This window comes from Hevea brasiliensis, chromosome 1, assembly GCF_030052815.1.
Source record: "Hevea brasiliensis isolate MT/VB/25A 57/8 chromosome 1, ASM3005281v1, whole genome shotgun sequence".
Classification (NCBI taxonomy): Eukaryota; Viridiplantae; Streptophyta; class Magnoliopsida; order Malpighiales; family Euphorbiaceae; genus Hevea; species Hevea brasiliensis.
The window spans coordinates 2,966,011-2,992,826 of NC_079493.1; the positions used below are offsets into that span (position 1 = coordinate 2,966,011).

Here is a 26,816-nt window from a genome sequence, read left to right on the forward strand (position 1 = left end):
ATTTACTTTAATTCAAATTGACTTTGCAGATCTAAAATTTTAAGATAACAAAACTTAAATCTTAAAATCTCAAAATTTCAGAACCAAATTTGAGCAGACGAAAAAAAATTTGGGAGAAACAATATATAATCACATGAATTTAATACTCAAATTAACACCAACAACAATAAATTATTCCATAATTAATTAAAATGGCTCTGATACCACAGTTGGAAAGTATTAATTCTCAATTAAATAAGATCAACTTTAATTAAGTATGGAATGGTGATAATTAAAATTTTATTATTTAGCAAATTACCTTAAGTGAAGAATTTTCTGACCATCGAACCGATTGTGATGGTATCCACACAGACCGATTGTGAGGAAATTCTCCAAAACACTCTTAGAGAATATTGGAGGTTTTGAGTGCTAGCTCTTTTCTTTCTTTTCTCACTTGTCAAGAGTGGAAGACAAACTTCCCTATTTATAGGGAACAACATTTTATAATTATAAATTTAACCGTTTAAATTTGTTAATTATAAATTGACCCCTTATAGGAATTATAATTCACATAATTAATTTCTATAATTCTAGAAACTTTAAATTAAGTCTATACTTAATTATTAGGACGTTAAGCAGTGTAAATAAAATTTATACTTCAATCCTTAAGTCTCTAGAATTATTTTTATCAAGTCCAACTTGATAATCCAATTTAATTCCTCACTTACAGTCTTTATGTGTGTGACCTATTAAGTTCCTAATATGTAGGCAACAAATATAATTAAATAAAATTAATACTTTAATTTTATCATCAATTTACAATTGATTAATTATATTTGTAGATCATTATTGACATCTAGCAATGTGTAATGACCACCCAAATATTAAAACTTGTCAAAGTGGTTTGACTAACCTTTTTGTGATCAGTCTATCAATGTAATTAATGTCCCTTCAATATAATATTTCGATTTATACATTGATGCATGGAATGTGTCTGCTATATATAAATCATTTCTGTCCTCCCAGTATGATTGATTAATTAAATAAGATCTCAATCTTAATTTACCTTGCGCAAGAATTTAACAATCCATACTGGCCAAGAACAATTGAAATATTTTCCTTAATTACCTAAGGAGATGAATTCTATCTTGACAATTAAATATCTCCACATAGTTCATACTATATACAACAGCTGTCACATTCGTTATCTTTATATAGAATGACATGTGAGCAGTATCAAAATACAGTAATTCTTATATAAGATAACTTAATGTCTCAAGTCTAAGGATCATTTACACGACTGTCACATGAGTCTTTTCATAGACACTGGTAAACTTCCATATGGAATCCTCGTGCGAGTCAGTTCAGTAAACTTGTCACTACAATCACTTACACGTTGGTTTTAGATATCTCACATACCTCAGCTTAATGAGAACTGCTGCTTATAACATTGACCAGGAACATTTTTGGAATAATGCTATAATACAATCAGAATCTCATAATTATAACAACATTATAATTTCTATTGCTATGCATATAAGTCCCATGGACTTTATCTTTATTAATTAATATTCATTCAAATTAAATTAAACATTAAAGATAAAATAGCCTTTTATTAAGAATAAAGTATATATACATGAATTAAGTTATTACACTTGCAATTAACACATTGGCTGCAGTTCACATACACTAACATCTTATCCCATCCCATAAGAGAAACTTTTGAACGGACTTGAGAAGAGCTCCAGATAAAGTTACGAATGATACGCTCAAGATCTAAATAAGTAGAGGAAGGAATCCAAGTAGACTGCATGGTGTAAACAGGTAAAGCGCTCAAAACTAACCTAGCAAGCGTAATACGACCCGCCAAAGACAAAAGATTACCTTGCCACTACGATAATCTACGGGCCATCTCGTCAACTAACCGGCTTCAAGAGTTCTAAGAAATCCGATTATGAATAATAGGTACACCAAGATACCGGCCTATAGAATCAACCTCCTTAAAATGAAGATTCATTAAAATACAATCTCGGGTCTCCCTAGCAACATTCCTGGAGAAAAAAATAGTTGACTTTTCATTATTGATTGTTTCACTGGAAGCCACACTAAATGAACCCAAAACCTCTTTAATAACTCCCGCTTGGTGAACCAAAGCCTCGGAAAAAAGCAATAGATCATCAACAAAAAAGATGTGAGTTAGCACTGGACCACCCCTACTTAACTGAATACCTTTCCAGCGTCCTTCACTAGCAGCAAGCTTAATAGAATGGGCCAGCCGTTCAATGCAGAGGACAAAAATGTAGGGAGAAAGCAGGCAACCCTTCCTTAACCCTCTAGTAGGTGAAAAAGAAGAGGAAGGTTGTCCGTTCTAAAGAACCCAAAAGCTGGCAGATGTAATGCAGTACATTATAATATTTATCAACTGAGTTGGAAACCCCACATCAACAAGGGTATCAAAAATAAAACGCCAATTAAGCTTATCATAAGCTTTGGCAAGATCAATTTTCATCGCCATAAAACCCTTTCTACTCTTTAATTTCTCCATGTGCTGGATAGTTTCCTAAGCCAGAATTATGTTATTGGCAATATGCCGCCCAGGAATAAAACTACATTGTTCCTCCCCTGTCAAAGCTGGCATACAAGCCTTAATTTTGTTCGTGATAACTTTAGACAAAACCTTGTAAACCACGTTACAGAGGCTGATAGGCCGAAAATTACTAATGGTCGCTGGGAGATTAGTTTTAGGAATCAGAACAAGATTAATTTGATGAAGATCATTATCAAAAGTGCCTGAAACCCACACATCCTTTATCCAAGAAAGCAACTGAGGTGCAACCTTGGCCCAGAACTTCTGATAAAAAATTGAAGGGACCCCATCAGGCCCTAGAGATTTATAAGAACCCATACTGAAAACAGCCTGCCTTATATCCATCAAATCTGGAGTGCAAACTATATTATCCCACAAGTAAGAAGGAATATGCGAAAAAAAGCCCCGAATTTCAAAAGCTGGTCTAGAAATGAAAGGATTGGTATACAAATCAGAGAAGAAATCAACGGCAAGCACCTGGAGAGCCGTAACTGAGTGACACCAGTAGCCAGAGGAATCTTTCAATGCTTCAATACGATTTCGACATTGTCTAGTAACTGCCACAGCATGAAAAAATTTAGTGTTACAGTCTCCATTCCTAATCCATTCTGACTAAGACTTTTGAAACTAGAATAATTCCTCTTGGAGCAAGACAGTCTCGAGATCCTTTTTTAAATAAGCTTCAAGATCAAGTAAATAAACAGAATCAAGATGATGCTTTAAATTACGCTCCACCCCAGTAATACGGCGCAGAAGACGAGACTTACGTTGCTTAATACTACCAAAGGCTTGCTTGTTCCATGAAGCCGCTGCACGTGAAAAAGTAGCAATATTATTTTTTATCCCAGCAGAGGTGGACTAGTTTTTATTAACTACATCGCAAAAGCAGTCGTCAGTTAACCAGGCAGATAAGAACCGAAATTGAGTAAATTGAGGAGTGGGAGAGGAAGGCTTGGATAACTTAATAAGAAGTGGACGATGGTCAGAACCCACACGGGGAAGATGATGAACCTCTGTATCAATGAAACTCATTCTCCAATCAAGTTTACAAAGGACCCTATCTAACTGTTCCTCCACCGCACCTCTCTTCTAACTAAAATGAGGTCCAACATAGCTAATATTAAGAAAATTACACCGATCAATCCAATCCCAAAACTCACAGTAGCGAGAAACACTTGCAACAGCGCCACCTTGTTTTTCAAAACCAAAAGCAAAAGAATTAAAGTCACCAAAAACCACCCAAGGATCAGAGACTGGAGTAGCAAGAGAAGAAATAGAATCCCAAAGCACACGACAAGCCGAACGTTGAGGACTGGCATAAACCATAGTAGCCAGAAAATTATTACCAGAAGAGCAAGAGACTTGAACATGAAGGAATTGAAAGTGCTAGCGAATAACAGAAACCTCAACGACATTCTGATCCCAAAGGAGCCACATACCACCAGCAAAGCCAATACTTGTAAATTTAAAATTTTATAATTTAAAAAATGACTCTTATAACGCTATAGCATGGAGCCTTTAATGAAGATGAAGGGTGTTGAAAATGTACATATTTGGAAATCAAAAATTTAAGTTTTTTAAGAGATAATTTGTCGGGATGCTTATTCCCTTGCTTTCCCTAATCTTTAACTTCAAAATGATGGTTAAATTACTAAAAATTATTTGAATTTTAATTTAATGTATACTTTGTATTTTTTACTCTTTCAAAAATAGTTATTTTAGACCTTATATACTAATTCTACTAAAACACTTTTATTTCAAAGGGATATATTTTTAATAATATAGCATCTTAGAAATTAAAATACAACCAAAATTTAAAAAATCAAAAAACTAAATTATGATTAAATTTAAAATGTCAAGAATTAAAAAGCAATAAAAAGGATGCTTGGTTTAGCTTATAAGTTAGTCAAACCTATTTATAAGTAAAAAATCTCAAATAAATTAGTGTTTAATTTGACTTGGCTTATAAGTTAAAAAATTACTTAAAATAAGTCAGAAGTTATAAGTAAACTTATCTACTTATTTTAAAACTATATTTTGACCAAATACAAAATTATATTATCCTAATAATTTTTTAAAATATTATTATCCCATTTTAATAACCACAACACTCAATAATATATCATTTTTTGTCATTTTAAAAAATTAAGTTATTTTTAATTGCATTTTAACTAACTACTTAATTATTTAAAAGTTAATTTCAAAGAGTTTTATCAAACAATTATTACTTATTTTTAAGTTAACTTATAAATTTAAAAATACATTTTAAGTTAAAAGTTAAAAGTAAGTAAAAATAAAAGCTATTAAAAAAAAACAAGTATATAGTTAAAGATGAGAAATATATATGTTAAAAATGACCAAAGTGTATATAAATTAATTCTTTATGTAACACCCCTGATTTTTTATATATTATTATTGGGCTTCGTGTAGGTATCCTCAATTCGGAATTCGCTTGTCCGGTGCAGTGAATTTCCTACTGCATCAGCCATCGGAAAGTCTCCGAATTGGATCGAGGTTTTGGCTACCCCACCATTGTCAGGCATCCTGAGCGCGTTCCCGAAGTCAGAATCGGCAAAGGTAAACCCGAACCTTGCTTTTTCGTAATTTTCTAGTGCTTAAATAGGATTAAAAATCCATAAAATATTCGTGGTAGCTTAGAAAATTACGATTCTTTTTGCAATAGCTTAGTAATATTTCTAAGGACCGCGGGGCAGAGTTTTATAATTTTTAGAGCTTATTTGAGCAGTTTTTGCAAAAATGATCAATTATAAGGACTAAATTGAAATTTTACATATTGTGATGAATGATTGATTTGATGGGCCCAGGAGGGGCTGTGTGATGTGATTGAGTTATGGATATATGGATTGTGGATATAGAAGTGTGTTTTGAGCCCTTTGCGAGTTGGGTAGGTCCTAGGTATAGGAGATTCTCACGGATTTTCTACGACTTAAGACGTATTGGGTCTTTTCTTGATTTGTATTGGGTCATTTGTATTAAATAATTGTAATATAATTGTCAGGTGAGCCGGGACAGCCTTCTTCTTCCGCCCAGCCGCCACAGTGATTGCCGTCAAGTCTGTGAGTAAAATATTAATTTTAATTGTAATTTCGATATTATTATGTGTTCAAGCATGCCCATGCATCACTTATATGCAAATATTTATGTAGTTAAACTCTAGGCACGATTTATGTTGCATTCATAACTGTTAGCGTGCCATGGATGTTGTTGTGGTAATTTGGAGCGATGTCGTGCGTTGGCGTGCGTGTGATGTGGTGTGGACTATGGATAGGACGGGTAGACACGGCTTGAGATCTTCGCTGGGACCCGGTCCTTCGGGGTAGACACGGCTTGAGTTCTTCACTGGGACCCCGATTTGGTTATTAAGTGGAAGTCCGAGCTGAGTTCTTCGCTGGCACCAGGTTGCATTAGTTCTAGATAGTTATAGAGATTATGGTTAAAATTGATATTTTACTCTCTAAGTCGAACGCTCACTCCTGTTCAATATTTTTTCTCAGGCTACAGGAGGATTTTATTGTGGTTAACCTGCTTTTCTCCTTCGCAGGTTGTTTATCAATAGTTTTGTAATTTTATTTACTCCTAGAATTTCCGCATGTGTTAGAAATATTTAAATGATTCGGGTCTGTAATATAAATTGTCATGTGGACCTGTAAAATTATATGCATGTTTGATGGATTGGATAACGGAGCTGAGCTCCCATTTATTTTTATGCCGATATGAGTATGTGGAGGGTGAGCTGAGCTCCCCAATTGATGATATATTTTGTTTACAGATCGGGTGAGTCAAAAACTCCCAGTTGAAAGGTCCACTTTATGGCCGGACTCTGTCCGGTTGGTTTCTTGAAATTGGGCCCAAATGGGCCTTAGAGTTGGGTTAATGAACAGTTAGGCTTACTACGGGCCTCGGGAGCTTTAGGCTGGCCCAGGTCCTAGTGCCGGTCCGGCCCATAGGTTGGGTCGTGACACTTTAGATATGTAAATTTAATACACACATATAATCGCACAATCACATAATATAAAAAAAAATAGACATAAAATTTATGTGATCGAGTAAGACAAATTTACCACGACAATAGACTTCACTTTTTATTCTAATCAAATCATAAACACAAAACTTTCATATTGGATGATCAGAATTTGAATCCATTACAACATATCCCAAATTCAAACTAAATAAATAACATTCCTCCATATAATATTTGAAAAAACAAAAGGTTCTGATTCAAGAATGGCAGTTTATTAATACTGAATGAAAGTGGTACATACACCTTCAATGATTTTTAATTCATTAAGCAGTTCCTTCCAATATTTTAAACTTTGGCAGTCAATTAAATTAATTAAACAATTCCTTCCAATATTTTAAGATTTGACTAAATAGCTACTTTATTGAAGGTAGAAAGTAGCTAGGCAGTACCCAATTCCTTCTTTCATACTTGATGTTGTAATTATCCACTAGGATTTTCCTTTTCATTTTCATTGATAGGGCACTAGGAATTAATAATTTATAATAATAAATATTAAAAGAAATTTTATATTTTTTAATATATTCCACACAACATAAATAATTTTCACTTAGTTTCAATATTATAATAAAAAATAAGTCCATGTAATTAAATTATTTAAAAAAAATAAAAACCGTTTCCAATTTATTTAACTAACCTTTAAAAAAATAGAGAAATTTTTACTTAAACTCAATTTATCATAAACTTAAAATATAAATATATAGAATTCATATATTTAATAAATGAATTTCATCATATATATTATTATCATATATTGAGTTTATAATATACCGAATTTAAATAAGAAAAACTCTATATAAGAACCCAAAACAAAGTATGCTAACTCTTGAGGAGATTTGGAAAGTCATAAATAGGGTTTAAAAGCTTGTAATCTTTTCCTTCCCAAAATAGTCTTACATATGATAAAACCATGTGAGATGCCTCAAAAAGCCCTACTAGGTATCAACCCACCTATAAACAATATTCAATTAAAGCACACTTATCAGGACTACCTTCATTGATTAATGACCAAGTGAAGAAGAATGGAGGAAAAAAATGTCCAATTTATAAAATAAAAAGGAAATATTTAATAAACCAAAGTGAGGTCCACATGAAGACCCTTCAAAAGGGAGAGCAATTTATCTCAAACCCTTTTTTTTAATTTTTTAGGTTATATTATTAGGCGAATTACAAAATAATTTGAGATTTGATACAATTTATAAATTGATTTATGTATTTTAAAAATTAAATTATTACATTCCTATAATTTTATTTTGAAACATATTCTATTTGCCAAGCCAAGAAATGATACTCACAAGACAAAGGGAGAGTTTAAGGGGGGAGAGCAGTTTAATTTTTAAAATATATCGACGGACTTGTTAATTATGACAAACTTAAGGGACTATTTTGTAATTCACTCAATTATATATATGAACATATGCAAAAAATTTTGTATCTATCTTATGTGGCTTCCACTAAATTCATGATTAGGCCTTGTCAACGAGTAAGTCTATCAATCAAATATCGCCACCTGGCAGGAGTCAAACGGTCAACATTTCCAAAGTCCAAATTTAATAAAGGTTGGCCTTTCTTAGATAAAAAAATTAATTATAGGCAACTGTTTTAGATAATTACATCGTCTAATCATGGGTTTAATGATTCTACTAATGTTATTAGAGGCATGTGCACGAGTGTGAGACATATTCAACCCACCCCTTTGAAAATGTAGTTCTAACTTTGGCTAGCTTTAAAAAAATAAAATAATTCAGCACAAAAAGTATAATAAGTTTTTTACTAATTTTGAGTCTAATTATCAATAATCTAATTAGAAAAAAAAAACCTAAAATTAAAATTTCACTTTGCACGTTCAGCATCTAAGGAAGATTAGTCTTTAGGAATTCTAGAGGAATATATAAGTAGTTGGATTGCACATTAAATTGATTAATTATTTTAATGTGTGAAGTAATTTGATCACTTATAAATTAAAATAAATTAATACGTAATTTATCTAATATTCTTTCTAAATTTAATAAAATATCCTAACCAATGCAGCTAAAAAAAACCATTTTATTGATAGATTGATTTGCGTTTGAGCTACCTATAATTTGATAATTTCATATGTTACAAAATCTTTTCACCTTTAATTTGATATATCAAATAAATTAAAATTGAGGCTATATAGAAGAGAGAAGAGACATTAATGATTTATTTATTTAGACTATATCTTATATCAAATCAAGTTATGGTTGGTGATATAACATTCTTAATTTTTAGTAATTTTGTGAATTTAAATAGCATGAAGGCAGCCATTGTAGACAAGACTTGGAAGGTCAAAAATTAATGGTATACATGTGATTTTGGGTCTAAAAGGTAAACCTGCACTTTTCTGGATAGAAAGTGGTAGTCTGCCAAATGCAGGCAGAGTTGGGCACTTGAGATCAAAACATTTTATACCAAAAATGGTTACAATTTCCTTCATAATCTTAGTGTGATTAATTAATGCTTAAATCTTTAATTAGTTTTAGTGGTGTTTATGATAAACTTTGAGAGTAAATGGATAATGTTTATAAAAAAGAGGCAAAAAGCTGAGAAGAGAGTTAGTGTACGTGAGTCTGTGGCAAAAAAAACGAAGGCAAGATACGAGTCTTTTGGGATCCACATATTTTATGGAGTATATATGAGTGTGGATTATATAGGAAGAAGAACTCCATTTCCGTAACTAATCTATGTGTGTGTTCTAACAAAAAAAAATTAACATTAATTAATTTCAAATCATCCTTTTAATTTATCTGTTTTTCCATCCTTGAGAAACCGACCAAACTCGTTTTTGAATTCTCCCTTCTGCAAGAAAAAATTAGTCTTTGCATATTTGATTCCTTTGCATTTCTACAACTTGCCCAAGTTTGGCAAAACCCCATTAAAACCAACTTTGCTCCCATGTTCGCCTACGTATCTACATGCAAAGTCAACCTTGCCAATAGACATATATGTATATATATAAATTTATTTGCACTGATGTTTTCACCTGTACTCAAATCTAAGATCTTTATTGTAATTGCTTTCTTCCTCTGTAACTCTCAGCCGTCCTCTCATATAAGCCATATTCATGTATAGTTTTTGTGTGAATTTGAGGTTTTCTTAAGCCTTTTGCATCATTTGCTCAAGAAGAAAAGTTTCTTGATTAACTTGAGTACTCTCTTTGCCTCCATTTCTTTGCAAACAAGGTAAGCACTATTTTCTCATTCCTTTTTTTTTTTTTTTCTCCTTCTTGTATGAGGTTCATATAAAGGAAAAACTACATATAATATGATAAGTACTTGATATACGTATGCCATTGATCATATAAAGGAAGTCTCTCTTATGCTGATACCCTCCTATGCAAAAGATACTCTTGACTTTGAAGTTTGGGATAAAGATGTTTTTCCCTTGTCTAGTTGACATCTATTAGGAAGTGGGCTTTTAATGAACTGTGATTTTCTTTTGTTTAAAAAATGACTCTGGAATACCTAAATTTCAGAGTAATTTGAAGTAGTTATCTTTTTCTTTTTCATTGGTTTCTGGTCTTGTTAATGTGTGCGGAAGAGATATAGAGTAAATAAACAAAAACCCTCATACGTCACAAAGTAAGGAAGAGGGCAGTGCCAAAAACGCAAGATTAGCCCTTTTCTGCGGCATCAAAGCCGGCTTAAAATGGTGTCTTTAGACTTTAATGGCAGAGAGGCTTAGGAGAAGTAGTGAAGTGAACGCGTTTATTAATGAACATAACTTGCTTTATACAAGGATACTTTATTAATACTAAAACGTTTAGCCCATGTGAGCTTTGGTGCATTTCTCAAGGGGTTACCTTTTGTTTTATATAAATACATGACCACAAGATCCATTGCTCTTCAAACTTCTTAAAAAAACTTCGCCAACTTTTCTATTACTTCTTCCTTGGGCTCATTTCCTCTCATTTTGAGCTGGGGTTCTTTGAAAATTTTCCTTATTAACACAAAGTTGGTATTTTCGGTTTTGCATTGAGTGGTTGGTTGCGGAGTTTAAAGAAAGATTGTGATACTAAACAAGTATTTTGATTGGTATTACAGAAAAGATTTAGATTATAACAGTTTTGTAGTTTGGTCAGTGTAAGGCTTAAATTTCTTTTACAAATTGCATATTTTGTTTTAATTAATGTCCAAAACTCTATCTTTTAGATTTGAATATGATGTGTTTGATATTATGTTTTCTTGCAGGTGTCACATTCTTTCTAATTGAATCTATGAAATGGGTTTAATCCGGAGTTCATCTCTGAAAAGAGGAGATTACTTGGAAGGGATGCTCAGTGAATATGTTGGAGGCAGAACCAAGTTGAAAGTTAACAGGAGTGTCTCACCTAGGCTTGTTGCTGCTCTTACTTGTCTGCAATTTGCTTTCGCTATTTATGCTACTTTCTTATTGTACTACATGAGTCCTGCAGTTGATTTAAGAACAAAACCAGACTTTACATGGGCTACAAGAATTGCACAAAATTGGAAACAATTCATAGTCCCACCACGTGTACTTGGTAGATACCAAGAAGCAGCTTCTCTTGTTGGAACAGAAATTCAACCCATCACTCCATTAGAAGTTTGTGAGCATGAAAAGATTGATTTCCAGCAGAAAAAGTCTAATGATGCTCAAATGATCAAGTTGAAAAGAGAACTTTATGATGAGATATTGGGTTTTCAGAGCAAGTCTATTGGTACAGAAACTCTATCTGAGCTAATGGCAATGAAATCTAAGTGGGATTTGCGCGGTCCAAATAGACCAAAGGTTACAGTAATCTTGAATCATTTCAAGAGAAAGACACTTTGTTCACAGCTTGATTCTCTGCTTCAACAGACCCTTCCTTTCCACCATGTTTGGGTGCTTTCATTTGGGAGCCCAAATGAGCTCTCACTTAAGAGAATTGTAGATAGCTATAATGATTCAAGAATCAGCTTTATTAGTTCAAGCTATGATTTCAAGTACTATGGAAGATTCCAAATGGCTTTACAAACTGAAGCAGATCTTGTATATATTCTTGATGATGATATGATTCCTGGTAAGAAAATGCTGCAGATTTTATCACACGTAGCAGGCACTGAGAAGTATAAGAATTCAGTTTTGGGCAGCATAGGGAGGATTTTGCCGTTCAGGCAAAAGGACTTCACATTCCCAAGTTATCGAAAGTTTCGATCGAAGGAGGCAGGTCTATACCTGCCTGACCCTGCTTATGATATAACAGTTGATAAGATTGTGCAGGTGGATTTCCTTTCCAGTTCATGGTTTCTATCTGCAGAACTTGTCAAGACACTTTTCGTCGAAACACCAATGACATTCATGACTGGAGAAGATCTGCATCTAAGGTATGTTCATATTACTTCCATTTGCTAGTCCTAGTATAAGTTTTAAGCAAGTTAATGAAAACTAAATGGCATTTAGTACTTAACTATGATAATTTTCATAAACCTTGATGATATCTGCAGAAGTCTCCTTTTTTTCCCGTCCCCACTAGAATTCCTACGACTGTGACAATACTTGAATTTATATTTGGTTGGTAACCTGTTATTAATCATAATTTTAAAGCAGAAATAGTGGACACAACGCAGATTAAGTTGAAAACCGACTTGGAAAGCATTTGAAGTACTAATTTTGTACTTAAATGAGTTTTTATTTGATACAATATATTTTCAATGCAGGAATCTTCTTAGCCTAACCTTCTTTAAAAAATGTAGTAAACTTTTCTGTTCATTATTATACTTATCACGGCAAAATGAATAATGTTTAATAATAATATTTCCCATTTCATGATGGGCACTCTGCATCCTGTTTCCACTGCAAAGATTTTTATATCCACTAATTTGTCTGTTCTAAATTATTTACTTCTGCACACAATAGGCATGTTTAATTTCCAGGATAAAGCAAAAATCTTAGTTGGAAATGGCACTTCCTTTTTGAGATTCCCTGTAGCACTATATGCACATTATTGAGCATTAGCATGGTGAGGACTAATGGAGAGCGCTCCATCAGATGATATTAATATACATTGAGAATAATACCAATCATTCAAAGGCCATTTAGGAGCAATCATAAAGATCAGATTTATTGTTTATGACCTGATATTGTTGTCAATGTATTTCTTAAGTCATTTAAAATGCTATCAATTCCTTTTCTTTCTTGGTTTAATAAGAAAAAATAGCATATTATGGCTGGAACCCAAACTACTGAATCCCCCAACTTCCCCAGCTATGTCAGCTAGGTATACCCAGGTGGCTTTTGAACTGCTATTGTTGATGACCATTATGTAATATGTACAATGCTAGTGCCATAATTGAATCAAGTTTCAAATTTGTAGTTTACCTATGAAAACAAAGATACAAGTTACTTTCAATGTGACTTTGTACTTAACAGTAGAATTATGACAAAATCCAGATAAGTAATTGCAGTAAATTGCATCTGATTCCTGATACGTATTCTGATATTATAATTTCCCTCAAACGTATGCAGCTATCAGCTTCAGAAGTACAGAAATGCAGGCTCATTTGTTCTTCCAGTAGACCCGAATGACAAGGAAACATGGGGTGATAGTGAGCACAGGCTTGCTTATGTTTCTGAGACCACTGTAATTTTCAAAGACATTGTTCAAGTCCGAGATGATCAATGGTGGAAGGCACTTTCAACTGGTTATGTGACTCAGTGGGCTGCAATGTACCCTCAGAAAATAGATGCACTCTTTTATGCCCACTCGGTTGATGAAGTTAACGCGCTTGCACCTCTTCTTGAAAAATTCAGGTCTACTGTTGGCAAAAAGGCCTATATTGCTGTTTCAGGAGGTACTTTTTGCCCTTGTGAAGATGCTGCAACTGCTCTAAAATGGCCTAAGTTGGTATGCAAGGAGAGAAGGTTTAAGATATTCGATTTGGATGTCGGGGCACTGTCAGGAATATCGAACTCTGAAGTACCAGTGGTGCAAGCAGTGTACTCTAGCATGAAAGGATTGATCAAAATTCACAATCCCAGTGTGGTAATCACAGTAGCTGGCATTGATCCTAATGTGAAGAAAGCTCTGAAAATGGCGACTGAGACCAGTACTAATGGTACAACAATGATTCTCCTGCCAAGACCTTCTATATCCAAGGTTCTTTGGATTGCAGACCTAAGATCTACTGCTTTGCCAAGTAAGAATGCATACTAATTTTTTTCCCCATTTTAAATGCTAGTTTCATCTATAAATAAAATACTGGAATACTAATTTAGCTCCAATAAACAAGCATCAATTTGGTTCTGATATGTCTGCAATAATTCTTAACTTAGTGAAAAGAGAATTTCTAATTTAAGTTTTCATGCTACCAACAAGATATACAAGTCACAATACTACACCCCTATATCAAATTTGCTAATTCTTAAGGTATATATGATTCAGCAGTATCAGAAGGTAGTGCCATGGACTATAATCATATCTTTTATTGGATGAAATTAAAGCAATTAGTGCTTCTCAAACAAGCATTCTTCTTAATAAATCTTCTTTTCTTTATTCTTAAAACTGAACCAAAAGCTATATTATTCTATTATTCTTTGACCTTTCTTTATTGTTTTCTGTTTATCTAATGATTAACCATCTGATTAACTTGCCTATGCAGATTGGAATAAAATGCACATTTCTGTTAACATAATCACCCAAAACCGTGCTCATTCTTTATCAAGGCTTCTCAATTCCCTCGGAAATGCATACTATCTTGGCGATGAAATACCTATCAGCTTCAACATGGACAGTAAAGTGGATGCCGCAACTATAAGACTTGTAAATTCATTTGATTGGCCTCATGGTCCTAAAATCCTTAGAAGAAGAATCATCCAAGGAGGCCTGATCCGAGCGGTTAGTGAAAGTTGGTATCCTACATCTGATGATGATTATGGACTCCTACTTGAAGATGATATCGAAGTCTCCCCATACTATTATCTATGGATCAAATATGCACTCTTAGCCTACCACTATGATCCTCAAGTTTCATTACCTGAGCTCTCCTCCATTTCCCTGTACACACCCAAATTGGTTGAGGTGGTGAAAGAAAGGCCTAAATGGAATCCAACTGAGTTCTTCAAGAGAATCCATCCTAACACGCCATATCTCCACCAGCTACCCTGCAGTTGGGGTGCAGTGTTCTTCCCTAAGCTTTGGAGAGAATTCTATGTTTACATGAACATGAGGTTCACTAAAGATGCCAAGGCAAACCCAGTTCAAATTCCGAAGTCTAGAACAAATGGATGGCAAGCTTCATGGAAAAAATTCCTCATTGACATGATGTACCTTAGAGGCTATGTTAGTCTCTATCCAAACTTTCCAAACCAAGCAAGCTTTTCAACCAACCATATGGAACCAGGGGCTCACATTAGTGCAAAGGACAATGTTGTTAAGCATGACAAGTCAGATTTTGAGGTCCCATTATTGAAAGAAGATTTCAGAAACTTTTTGCCTAGTGGTAAGCTTCCTCCAGCATCAAAATTGCCATCACTAAACCTGTTTAACCAGCCTGTTTCGCTTAAGGGTCTAAAATCAGCTGGAGCTAAGTTGGGCCAAGATGTATTTAGATGCAATAACGTCACAGAAATTGTGTCTGTTGATCATGAAACAGGTCTGCCAATGCAGTGCACGAAATTCTGATAAGCAGTAGAAAAATGCTGCTTGATAATTCTTTATTTCTTTGAAGATATCTTCCTTGTAATGTTCTTCTTAGCTTTGTGTTGTTGATACGCGATTAAGTAGAGGAACCAGTGGGATATGCAAAGGTGGAATACTGTTTCTTCTTGACTGAGCGAAGAATAACAAAAATTCTCACATGGGGAGGAAGATGGGTGTCCATTGCATCATATATGAAGCCAAAAGTGGCTTTTCTTTATTGTCTCCAGAACAAGAAAAAGAAACAAATTTGGTTTTCATCTTACGTTTTTTTCTCTGGTCTTTGTCAATGCCTAAATGTTATACACAGCTGTGTCTTGTAGTTGTAGTGAACTAGCATGCATTTCACTTCACCCAATTCAGTTGAATCTTAGAAAAGCAGCCGTATTCCATGCCTTGGTTTTGAAGGAACCAGGTGCCTCAATTGGAAAATTTTAAAATACAATGATTTTCATGTGAATTCTATCATAAAAACAATCGCAGAGTATATCTATTGTATGTATAATCACAATAAAATGCACATGAAAATCATTTTATATGTTCAGTATAAATAAATGAGATAAAGGCTATCTTAAAAGTTACCGAAATAGAGTTTTTAGAGTACCATGATTTTTATATTTAACGGCTAATCTAATAGCTATAAAAAATATATATATATACTCCTACTAACCACTATATATATATATAAGCAGTTAACTACTAAAAACCAATTAACAGCTAATATTGTAAAATAAGGCCTTAATCCCAAAACTTAATTCAATTGATTTCATTAATTAAATCAAAATTTTTTATTAAATAACATATATATTTAAAAAATGATTCACTATTTTTAATCTAAAATTTAATTTAAAATTTAATTATAGAGATATATGATATGATAAGTGGAGTTTTATAATATTTAAAATTGTAAACTTAAGAACTATAAAATTCTTAAAAGATGTAATAAAAATAATTTTAAATAATTATTTTTTTATGCAATATGATTTTAATATTTAAAATGATTAGCTAATTTTTTAATTAAAAAAATACAAAAATAAAGCGTATTTATTGTTTGGTAGGACATTTTTTTCCGCATATCACGAACTGCATTTTTTTAATTAAAAATTTATTTTATTATTTTAACCTTTTTAATAATTAAAATTTATTAAATTTAATTTTAAATTACTTTTAAAATACTCTATCTAATATATTTAAAAAATGTCTTTTTAATAATAGATTAACAACGATGTCAAATAAACTCTAAGAAAATGCAATGCTATAAATAAAATAGATATATAAAATTTATTTAATATTATTATTAGAGTTATTATTAAAAAAAACCTTTTTAAATATATTAAAGAGCATTAAAAATTATTTCAAAATTAAATTTTGTATATTTTAATTATAAAAATTAAAATAATAAAATAATTTTTTAATAACTTTCAGAAAAAGCAATTTTTTAACTTGAAAACCTCAATGCTAAAAGGGCTATAATCATTCATCAATTCTTCTTGTATAGGATATGGGCCTTAAAGCCCATTTACATCATAGGGCACAAGTTTTGTGCAATTTATGGGAAGGCAAAATCCACTTTCTTGCCTCCTAACTTTTTCAAGTTTTGTTTCTTTGTGTATTTTTTTATTTTTTTCCTTTTCCTTTTAATAGAAAAATAGAAAAGTAAATATTTAAACTCCTGTCTGTCAGGTCAGGTCTATCAGGTGAGTAATATGTCTTAATTATTAAATCAAATCAGGTGATCAGAATGCATTAAATTTTTGTTATTCAACTTGTTACCCACCAAAAATATATGATCCAAACAGGAGTTTTAATTGAAATAGATTTCTAATATTATCATTATCTTTACTTTTAGTTAATGATAATTTAAATATGTATTAAAATATAATTATCAAACTTTGTTAAGAAATAGACATTTTGAAATTTTTTATTACACTTTTATTTAACAATATTTTTTTTTAAAATAAAAAAATTTAATATTTTAACAATTATGATTATACTAAACTCAATCTTATATATTAATCACAATTTAGCACATGTTTGATTTGTTTAAATAATTGATTTTAAAATTATATTTGTAATTAAAATAATAATAATAATATTTTAATATTATTATTTATTTTTTAAGCTAATATTTGTAAAAGAGAGATCTCAAGCACACTCATTCAATAATCAATGTTGTTACCAAGTTGAAGAAGAAATAATCTTTTAGGAATAGAAAGTCAATGCAAACATAAATGGAGAAAGTTAATACAGATTCAGACAATATATTTACAGATAATGAAAAGAATAATACAGCTAGAGCGAAGAATAATCCTTCGTAATAATAATATATTAAAATATAATTATCAATTTCATTAAATTATTAATTTTCAAAGCCAATCTAAAATTATTGCTTCAATTAGGCTTTATTGGAGTAATCGTTGGGTGTTTCCTATCAATTATTGATCTTTAATCTGTCTAACAAATCTCAATGAGGCTCGATAATTAAAGTCATTATAACTGAAAATTAAAAATTTTTAAATAATTTTATTTATTTATTAATTATTTTATAAATAAAATTATTTTATTTTATTAATTTAAAAAAAATATATAATACATAAAATATATCTAGTTATTCCTTAGCTGTCAAATTTTTTCTTTTTTTTTTTTCTATACCATCAAACACTAATTAAATTATTTTATTTATAAAATAGTTAATAAATTAAGAGATTAATTTAAAAATTTTTAATTATAATAATTTTTATAAAATTAAATTAAAATTAATAAATTTTATAAAAAAATTAAAATTTAATAATTTTTATAAAAATATTTATAAAATTGAGTGATATTTATAATAATTCTCTATGTATATTCTGTTTATGTAGGGCCGGATGAATTGAAAATTAATATACAAATCTGTGTTTTTTCAAAAAAATAAGATGAATAACTCCGCAGAGAATCTGCGCAAGAGGGAGGGAGAAAATCTATATATATATATATGAAATGGTTGAGGTTGGTGGACACGTGGCATGATCTTAGGCCGTCAAAAGGGCTACGGGGACAACCACGTAAGCCTCGCATATCAATGGAAATTCAAAGCTGAAAGCGGGGCAATATTGACAAATAAAATATTCAGTTATCCTTTTTATCCCTTTTTCTCTCTCTTTTAAATTTATTTTTCATTTTTCTGTAGAAACCAGGTGAAAGCAAATCACTGTATCTCTGTAGATATAAACTCATACACGATTCTCTTTCTCTCGCGCGCGCTCTCTCACTCTTTCTACATCTCTGCATTGGATCGATTGAAGCACGTAAGATTCAAACCCTTGCATCTCTAGTATTTGATTTCAATTACGTTTTCTCTCTCTTCTTGTTTTCTTACTTCTTCTTCTCAATCTTTTTTTACCCTTAATTGGTCAATTATTGATTTTTGTTTCGTCTGCGATTGATTATTATAAGAAATTTAATTTGTAATTAGGGAAATGCGATTTGTTTTTAGGATTGAATTTTTCATTTCCCATTTCCTCTTCTTCTTCTTCTTCTTCTTCTTCATTCGAATCATAATAGTAATAGTGATGATAGTCAGATCAAATTGTGTTTTCTTTGATTTGAAATGTCTTATTGTGGGGAATTGGGCATTGATCAGACATGTTACTTTTATTTTCTCTTTATGTGCAATTCTTGGCGGTTGATTATACTGGAAAATATTGTGTGAGACCGTCTGTGTGTGTTGGGGGGTGGGGTGGTGGGAGCGGGGGGGCGGCGGTGTTGGGGGATAAAGCAGAATTTTAGGGTAAAAGGCCAGGCTACAAGTTGCTTGAAAAGTTGAAAACACAGAAATAGGAAAAGTGTACACAAGTAATATAAGAAATTTTATGCGGTTCTGTTCATCAAGTACCCGTTTTTTCTTTGTCACTATGAATTTTTCTGAAGGATGGGAAAAAGTTACAACTGCCTTGCAAAGTTTAGATTTTTTTTTTCCTTCAGAATATAAAAAATCTCCTTAGGATGGTGGTGATATGTATTTTGGTATCTACTATTTTAAAGTTTTTGATTCTTTGAGGGATTCAATTATTTTATTAATATAACAACTTAGTAAAATACAGTTAAATTTAAAATTTCTCGAGGATTAAGGCTAAATCAAATTTAAATTATTAAGGACTAAAGGGTAATGAAAAAGTATAGTTTTAGAATCAAGGAAAAAAGTGTAGCACCATAATGTTAACAATGAAGGAAAGTATATATTATGCCACATTTATTAGTTTAGCCTATTATGCTCATATGAAGTTATAGGAGAAAACCTGAAATTACAAAAATATGTTTTATTATCAGAAACGGCCTAGGCCAATAAAATTATCCCCTCCATGTTAAATCTCCTTTTGCTTGTAGCTTTTAAGCAGCACACTTTCTTCTTTTAATAAAAGCTACAAACTCAATAGAAGTGATATAATTTGGGCAATACTTCTACTCAACCAAGTATAAATGGGACAGTTCTAGCACAGACATACCTGTTTACCATTATCTTAGGAATTTACTCTACATTGAGGGTTTGCCATCAGTTCACTCTATGCAAAAATAAAACTCATGGAAAACAATGAAGATGAGTAATTTAAGCTTATCCAACTTGTTGAATTTAGTGCGTACAGATATTTGGGAACCAATCAGTGCCATGTACAACAGAAGAATAGCAAAAACAATAGACCATTCAATAATAATTGGATTGGATTATTGTGATTCTTACATAGCTAAGATGATCAGAAAATGACAGTAAAAAAGTTCTTTCTGTTTTTGAGTTAGTCGCTTTTTAACAATAACTTACTAGAAGTCTAAGGGTTGAAATTTTAAGATGGAAGGATGATTTGAATTTGAAATTCTTGCAAATTTCTCATTTTCTAGTGAAAGACTTGCATGTGTGACCCTTTTTCATTATGATTCCTGTAGATAGCTGTTTTCTGTATTGTGTAATTATTAAAAAAAAAATCAGATAGAATTTGTGGACAAACCTATTTGTATTTACGTGCAATTCTAATTTTATATATGTGGTTGCCTAATCTGAAGCTGGAAGATTGTGCTTGTCAGAGCTTAAGTTTGTTGAACATCTTGGCTGCCGTCTTGAAATTGAAGAATGCCATATTTTCCCAACAGCACGCTTGAGGATGTGATTTCTTTTTCTCAGCATCTGATCTTCCTGACTTGAGTGTCAAAAGGAAAAAAAAATACCAGATGGGGTCCATACACCGCAGGTTTTTATTATATATATTTTGTTTTATTCTCATTTGCATTTGGAAAGCAGTGAACATATGTTTTTGTTTCCAATGTTCTAGCATACTAAAATCAGTTGGCCATTCCTTTCTTGTTTGCCCTACAGTGGACTTTCTAGGAAAACAAGTGATAGTGCCAGGCTCATTATCACAACAATTTTTGGAGTCGTATTTGGTTTTTTTATTGGTATTTCATTTCCATCAGTTTCACTTACAAAGGTTGGTTGACCTGCACTTGGACTAACCTTTATCCCAGGAGTGACCTGTCAACCACTTGATTTGTTTTTCACTGTTGCAGATTCGCATACCTTCAGGCATAATATCATCTCTTGAAGTACCGTCCCTTGATCAACATAGCAGAAGCAAAGATATTATTGGATCAAGCAGTGTTCATAGGGTACCTATGGAACTTATTCTAGACATGCCCTCTTATAAATGTTTTTATGCACACATGCATTAAAAAAAAAAAAAAAATCCCCAAGCTGAACCCATAATATGCCCATTGCTTGTTTATTTGCTTTCAGATTTATGTTCCAACAAATCCTCGTGGTGCAGAGTTATTACCTCCTGGAATAGTTGTGTCAAAATCTGACTTTTACTTGCGCAGATTATGGGGTGAACCTAGTGAGGTATGTTGTACAAATTTATAACAAAATACAAGTGATTATGCTGGACTCTTATTACTTATCATTGTGATGGATAGCTGGAATAAGCTGGATCACTATCCACTGATTTTCCTACTAGTAATGTGAAACATAGGAAAGACCGTGCCATGTGTTTTGACTAGTGTGCAAATTGGGGAAGGTTTCATTTGTTATTTGGTGTTAAGTGCAAGTTTCAGCTCTAGAATATTAAAGAATTAGGCAAATTTTATTTGTTATTTGGTGTTAAGTTCAAGTTTCAACTCTTGAATATTAAAGAAATGGGCATAATATATATATATATATATATATATATATATATATATATATATATATATATATATATATATATATATTATTTGTGATGTTTCCCTACTCTTCAAAGAACTGTCAAGTCTATCCAAATCCATGCATAATAAATTGGAAACATGTGGTTTTAGGTGAGCATCCTTTGCTGTTGAGAAATGTAATTTTTACATATTCGTTTTATAATGGATGTTATTAAATTTTCAGGATCTAAAGAACAAGCCAAGGTACTTAGTAACATTTACAGTTGGTTATGATCAGAGGAATAATATTGATGCTGCTGTTAAAAAGGTTATATGGACAAACCATTTGTTATCCCTTGTTTAATTGTCTTTATTACCTTTGATACTGAATCTTGTTTTCTTGTACTTGTGGTAGTTTTCTGATGATTTTACAATTTTGCTTTTTCACTATGATGGTCGAACAAGTGAATGGGACCAATTTGAGTGGTCAAAAAAAGCAATCCATGTCAGTGTAAGAAGACAAACAAAATGGTAAAGTTTATCGCATATCCATCCTAGTTTAAGATTAAGGCTTCATTGAGTTTATTATTCAAGTTCTAACTCTAAATTTCCTATTAGTTGAACTTTAGATGTAGAATAATCATTTGATTAGTTCGCTCCATTGTTCAACTGCTTCTCTGCTTTGCTGTTGAGGCAGCCAAGTATCATTATCATACAGGTGGATGCTAATATTGTGGTCTGCTATCTTATTTATGCTATATGTTTTCCAGGTGGTATGCAAAGAGGTTTTTGCATCCTGATATCGTTGCTGCTTATGAATATATTTTCATATGGGATGAAGATCTTGGAGTGGAGCATTTTAATGCAGAGAAGTAAGTTCTAACTTGTCATCTTCTTGGCTGAAATCAACTGTTAAATGCTTCATTTCAATTTTTTTCTTATGAATTTATAGATATATTGAGTTGGTTAGAAAACATGGTTTGGAGATCTCTCAGCCTGGTCTTGAGCCCAATAATGGACTTACATGGCAGATGACAAAGAGGAGAGGTGACAGAGAAGTTCATAAGTATTTCATCTCTCATGAACTTTGTTGAGGTCTCATGATATCTTGGAAAAATAATTTTCTTTACCTTTTAAAGATTTCACTTATCTTTGGATTGGACAGGGATACGGAGGAGAAACCAGGCTGGTGTAGTGACCCACGCTTGCCTCCATGTGCTGCGTATGCTCTCACTCTCTTCTTCTGTATGTGTGTCTGTCTGCATCCACTCATGCATGTGAATGTTCTAATTGGTTCTTGTGGGCACTCAGCTTTGTGGAAATTATGGCCCCAGTGTTTTCTCGAGAGGCTTGGCGTTGTGTGTGGCATATGATTCAGGTATGTTGTATTCTAGGATTGTGTTGCTATGTAATTGTTTTCACAGTTACATGCTTTTGCACACTTATATACATAGATTTTCAGAAATTTTAATGCAAAAGCCAAGTTCTTCATCTCTTGTGAATATAAAATTTGCTATTCTTTAATCTCAAACTTCTTTAGTAGTACAGGGGATATATGAAGATAAAATGAGACAAGATGCATGTGCACAGCATTCCACATAGTCTACACACATGATCTCTTTTCACTGTTTTTCAATTTTTATCCTCTCTTTAAAGTGTTGCTGTAATAATGTGCTTGTAGAATGATTTGGTGCATGGATGGGGATTGGATTTTGCTCTCAGAAGATGTGTAGAGGTCAGTGGTTTTCATCTATTGTGGCCTTTTCTTTTTTGTAATTGAAAGCATTGCAGGATACGCTTTCATTTGTTTTCTTGCAAATGTGCCTATTAAGAGATGATAAATGTCATGTTGATGAAGCCTGTTGGTGGTATGGCAGCAGAGCATTGGTCATCTTTTTCATGTAGGCTCATTTGTTGTTTCTACCTTTCACATCTTATTTGGGAAAGGAAACTCAGTATAATGTCTATAAAAATATGTAGTGGGAGAAATTCTGTCAAAGCTTATTATATGATCTATGTAGAGGATTTTGTTCTTTTTTTATTGACAGAGACATATGCATGGCATCAGATTATGGATGCCAATGGGTGATTTGAGTCTGTTAAAATTTCAGACCACACAAAGGATAAGTGATTTTCAAAATCCATCTCATTCAAAAAGCAGTTGAGAGTTCAATAAGTCAAATGCAAAAATGACCTATATGTTTGTCTGTCTACCTGTGTCTTTATGTTTGCACAGGCATGCTTCTACACGTCTTCTCTCTGCAGTTTTTTATAATAGGTATCTATTTTTTGCAAAATGATTACCATGTTATAATTAGATTGCATAATGCCAAGCAAGTTTTCGTTGTGTAAACAGGGAGAGCCACTTCATATCTTTGATCAGCTAGTCACTGCCATCTTAAAGTTTTAATAATTTTGTTTTACTCAACAGCCTGCACATGAAAAAATTGGAGTGGTTGATTCACAGTGGATTATTCATCAAGTAGTTCCTTCTCTTGGGAACCAGGTGAGCCATCATCCACTTGCAAAATTGTCAGAATAATGGATTACATTTTTTATATTTTAGTGAAAATCATTGAAAAATGGACTACAAGAAAGAGATAAAAAATGAAAAGGATAGTACTACTTTAGAGTTCAGTCTACTCTGTTGTGAAGAAAATAATCCGTGAATCATGCAATCAAGTTTTCAATTGGTGTAGTCTGAGCACGGGCTAAAAGACAGGGAAGGTTCATTTTGGTTCTGGACAATTGATCTGTAACTTGGGCTGTGTATGGTTAAATCATCATTTTCAAAAGCTTCTTACTTGAGTTATTTTCTGAAGACTACCAAGCTATGCATTTGGAGATGGGTCAATTATTAGTTATTTTACAAGCACTATCATAACATATATCACCAAAAAATAAAGAACTTGGCTATAGTCTCATTATTGTTAGTAGGAGCAGTGTTTCTTTTGTGAAGAGAGCGGTATAAGCATCTTTTTTTTTTTTTTATGCATGCTTCATTTTTACTATTTCTGTATTGGTTAATAGTCTCACTACTGATTGAATTCTTATGCAAAATGTTCAGGGAGAGTCAGAGAATGGGAAAGCTCCATGGGAAGGGGTATGTACTCGGCTCTTCTGTTAGAACCCATAGTTTCTAATTTCTGTATTTGAAATATATTTATAATTCCATATCAACAAAAGTTCTGAAGTAGCCACAACAACCCTCTCTCTCCTCCACACCCCCCCAACCCCCCCTGCCTTGTTCTGTTTTCCTATTCTATTCACAGGTAAGAGCAAGGTGCAGAAACGAGTGGTCTATGTTCCAGAATCGCCTTGCCAAAGCTGACCAGGCATACCTTTCTCAGACTAGTAAGGAGTGATTTTTGCATCCTTGCCATCCTTCTGCCTGACTTAGCCTTGAGAGATGTTAGATTTAAATCCTTCATGAGATCCTTTGCTCGAGGCGGCAGGTTAATTTTCTAACCACATATTGTGTATCCCGTCAAATTTACAGTTGTTCTCCCCACAGGCATGTGATGAAAATTGGACATTCACAGATATATAGAAGAAAATTTTTGTTTTGTCTTTTGGTATATAGTCCCCTCTGGTTAATGTTTTCTTTGTGTTTAAATCTTTCCCTCTCTTTTATGCTGGCCAATGAGATGTCGGCAAAATTTTTATTTTCCTGTTTGGCAGTGTGGTTTCCGTACCTTACGATATAGTTTCTGTATATGCAATTTCTAAAACTTTCGCTGCCAAGTCACTGGAGAAGTTGGCATAGAAGGAAGAATTATATATATATATATATATATAGAGAGAGAGAGAGAGAGAGAGAGAGTGGGGAATTACATTTTCACCCTCTATCTCTCTCTCTCTCTCAGTTTTCTTGTGTTGGAGCTGACGAAATTTCAGCAGTAGATATGATTTCTACTTTCTCTAAAAGTCCCTGGAAAATCAATTCAAGAGGTTCAGGTAAGTCATCGTTATCAGAACTTTTGTTGGTGCAGATGCAAGGGGTCGATATTCAAAATTATTCAGAGACACTATCATTTCAGATCTGATTGAAAGATACATAATATCGGTACATCATATATAGTGCAAGGAAGGAGAAAACCAAGCAACAGTTATGTTTTAAGTGCACTAGAAGACTACAACTCTTTAAATAGTAATCATTAAATTGTAAGGAAGAGTAATATTAATAAATTGAAAGCTTCAATTAAATGAATGTGCTAGTCAATCTGGGTTGTTAGGGCTACTTTCTGACTGCAGGATTCTTGATTTTAATTTGGTAAGGTTTGATTTAATCTAATAATTAAAATTTTTTCATTTTTTCTTATTTTTTAAAAAGAAAACAAAAATCTAGTTTTAGTATAAAATCATATCAACCAGTTTTGATTCAAGGCTGATTTGTCAATTAAATTGTAATTGATTTTGATTTTGTGTTAAATCTATCCAATTTTAATTCTGAATTAAATTTTTTGTTTCATGAATATAATTTGTATATAGAAAATATTTTTAATGAAAAATATTTTTAATATATATATATATATATATATATATATATATATTTCATGAAAATGTTTTTCGTTATTTGATTATACTGTTAAATTTGGTATGTTATCATGTATATATAAGTGTTTTAACAATTTAATAAGATTATCAAAGACTAGATAATGAAAAATTACTCTCTCTTGTGAAAAGAGTAAATTTTTTTTTTTTTAAGTTAACTCAATTTTTCTTTTAAGCATTAATTCATTTTTCTAAATATTTTAAATATTAAAAAATATAAAAATATATTTTTCATAAAATAAACGAGTTTAAGTCTAATTTAACCAATTTTGCCTTCATTGAATTTATTAAAAAAAAAAGAAAAAAAAAGGGGAATGTGCTATTAAAAGTTTGATGCTGGAGTTGCCCACTATAGCAAGTAATAATGCTTGCAAATCTCTTAATTTCAATGATCTGTTAAGAAAATAATTTTTTACACCATGTAATTCAAATAATTAGCCTACAGAAAAGGAGCATAAGAAAAAAAAAGGAACAAAAAAAAAAAAAAAGGAGGTCTGTCCCTCCATCAGTCCATTGGATGGTCACCATAGATTCTATGCTCAGACTGAGCAAGCCCTCAGTAATAGAGTCACCTGAATATTATCATTATTGCCTAAATTATATAAACCTTATAGTATGGTTTTTGATGCAACATAAAGGTCAAAATCAAGAGAATTGTTAATGTGAAAATGGTTTTTCCTAATTTTGCTTGGTTGGTGATTGTGATGCTCCAAAGAAAAGGAGTTTTTTTTTGGAGTGAAAATGAAGTTTTCTTATCACCAAACACTAATTGAGTTTGAGGATGGCAAAGCTTTTTTGCTTGCATTGGCAGATACCTCACTTTCCATCTGAGAAATGTAAGTCTCACCTTTCTG

At 32.2% G+C, this 26,816-nt stretch overlaps 2 protein-coding genes across 4 annotated transcripts; both read left to right on the plus strand.

The window, feature by feature from the left end:
- The first annotated feature begins 9,603 nt into the window (after positions 1–9,603).
- On the plus strand, positions 9,604–15,727 carry LOC110645004 (uncharacterized). 2 transcript variants are annotated; one of them, XM_058140271.1, is made up of 4 exons: positions 9,604–9,808; positions 10,817–11,950; positions 13,092–13,762; positions 14,225–15,727. In XM_058140271.1, the coding sequence occupies exons 2-4, from the start codon at positions 10,848–10,850 to the stop codon at positions 15,244–15,246; spliced, it is 2,796 nt and encodes a 931-aa protein (XP_057996254.1). In that variant the 5' UTR covers positions 9,604–9,808; positions 10,817–10,847; the 3' UTR covers positions 15,247–15,727. The 2 variants fall into 2 exon arrangements, with proteins under 2 accessions (XP_057996254.1, XP_021653688.2); XM_021797996.2 differs by lacking the exon at positions 9,604–9,808 and adding an exon at positions 10,490–10,702 and having other exon boundaries at positions 14,225–15,718.
- Positions 15,728–18,390: 2,663 nt separating this feature from the next.
- Positions 18,391–24,986, plus strand: LOC110645005 (uncharacterized). 2 transcript variants are annotated; one of them, XM_021797997.2, is made up of 15 exons: positions 18,391–18,548; positions 20,296–20,480; positions 20,606–20,717; positions 20,797–20,895; positions 21,023–21,127; positions 21,653–21,736; positions 21,824–21,939; positions 22,179–22,280; positions 22,361–22,474; positions 22,574–22,630; positions 22,720–22,786; positions 23,090–23,143; positions 23,840–23,914; positions 24,476–24,511; positions 24,681–24,986. In XM_021797997.2, the coding sequence occupies exons 2-15, from the start codon at positions 20,461–20,463 to the stop codon at positions 24,771–24,773; spliced, it is 1,134 nt and encodes a 377-aa protein (XP_021653689.2). In that variant the 5' UTR covers positions 18,391–18,548; positions 20,296–20,460; the 3' UTR covers positions 24,774–24,986. The 2 variants fall into 2 exon arrangements, with proteins under 2 accessions (XP_021653689.2, XP_021653690.2); XM_021797998.2 differs by having other exon boundaries at positions 18,393–18,548; positions 20,317–20,480.
- Positions 24,987–26,816: the final 1,830 nt, after the last annotated feature.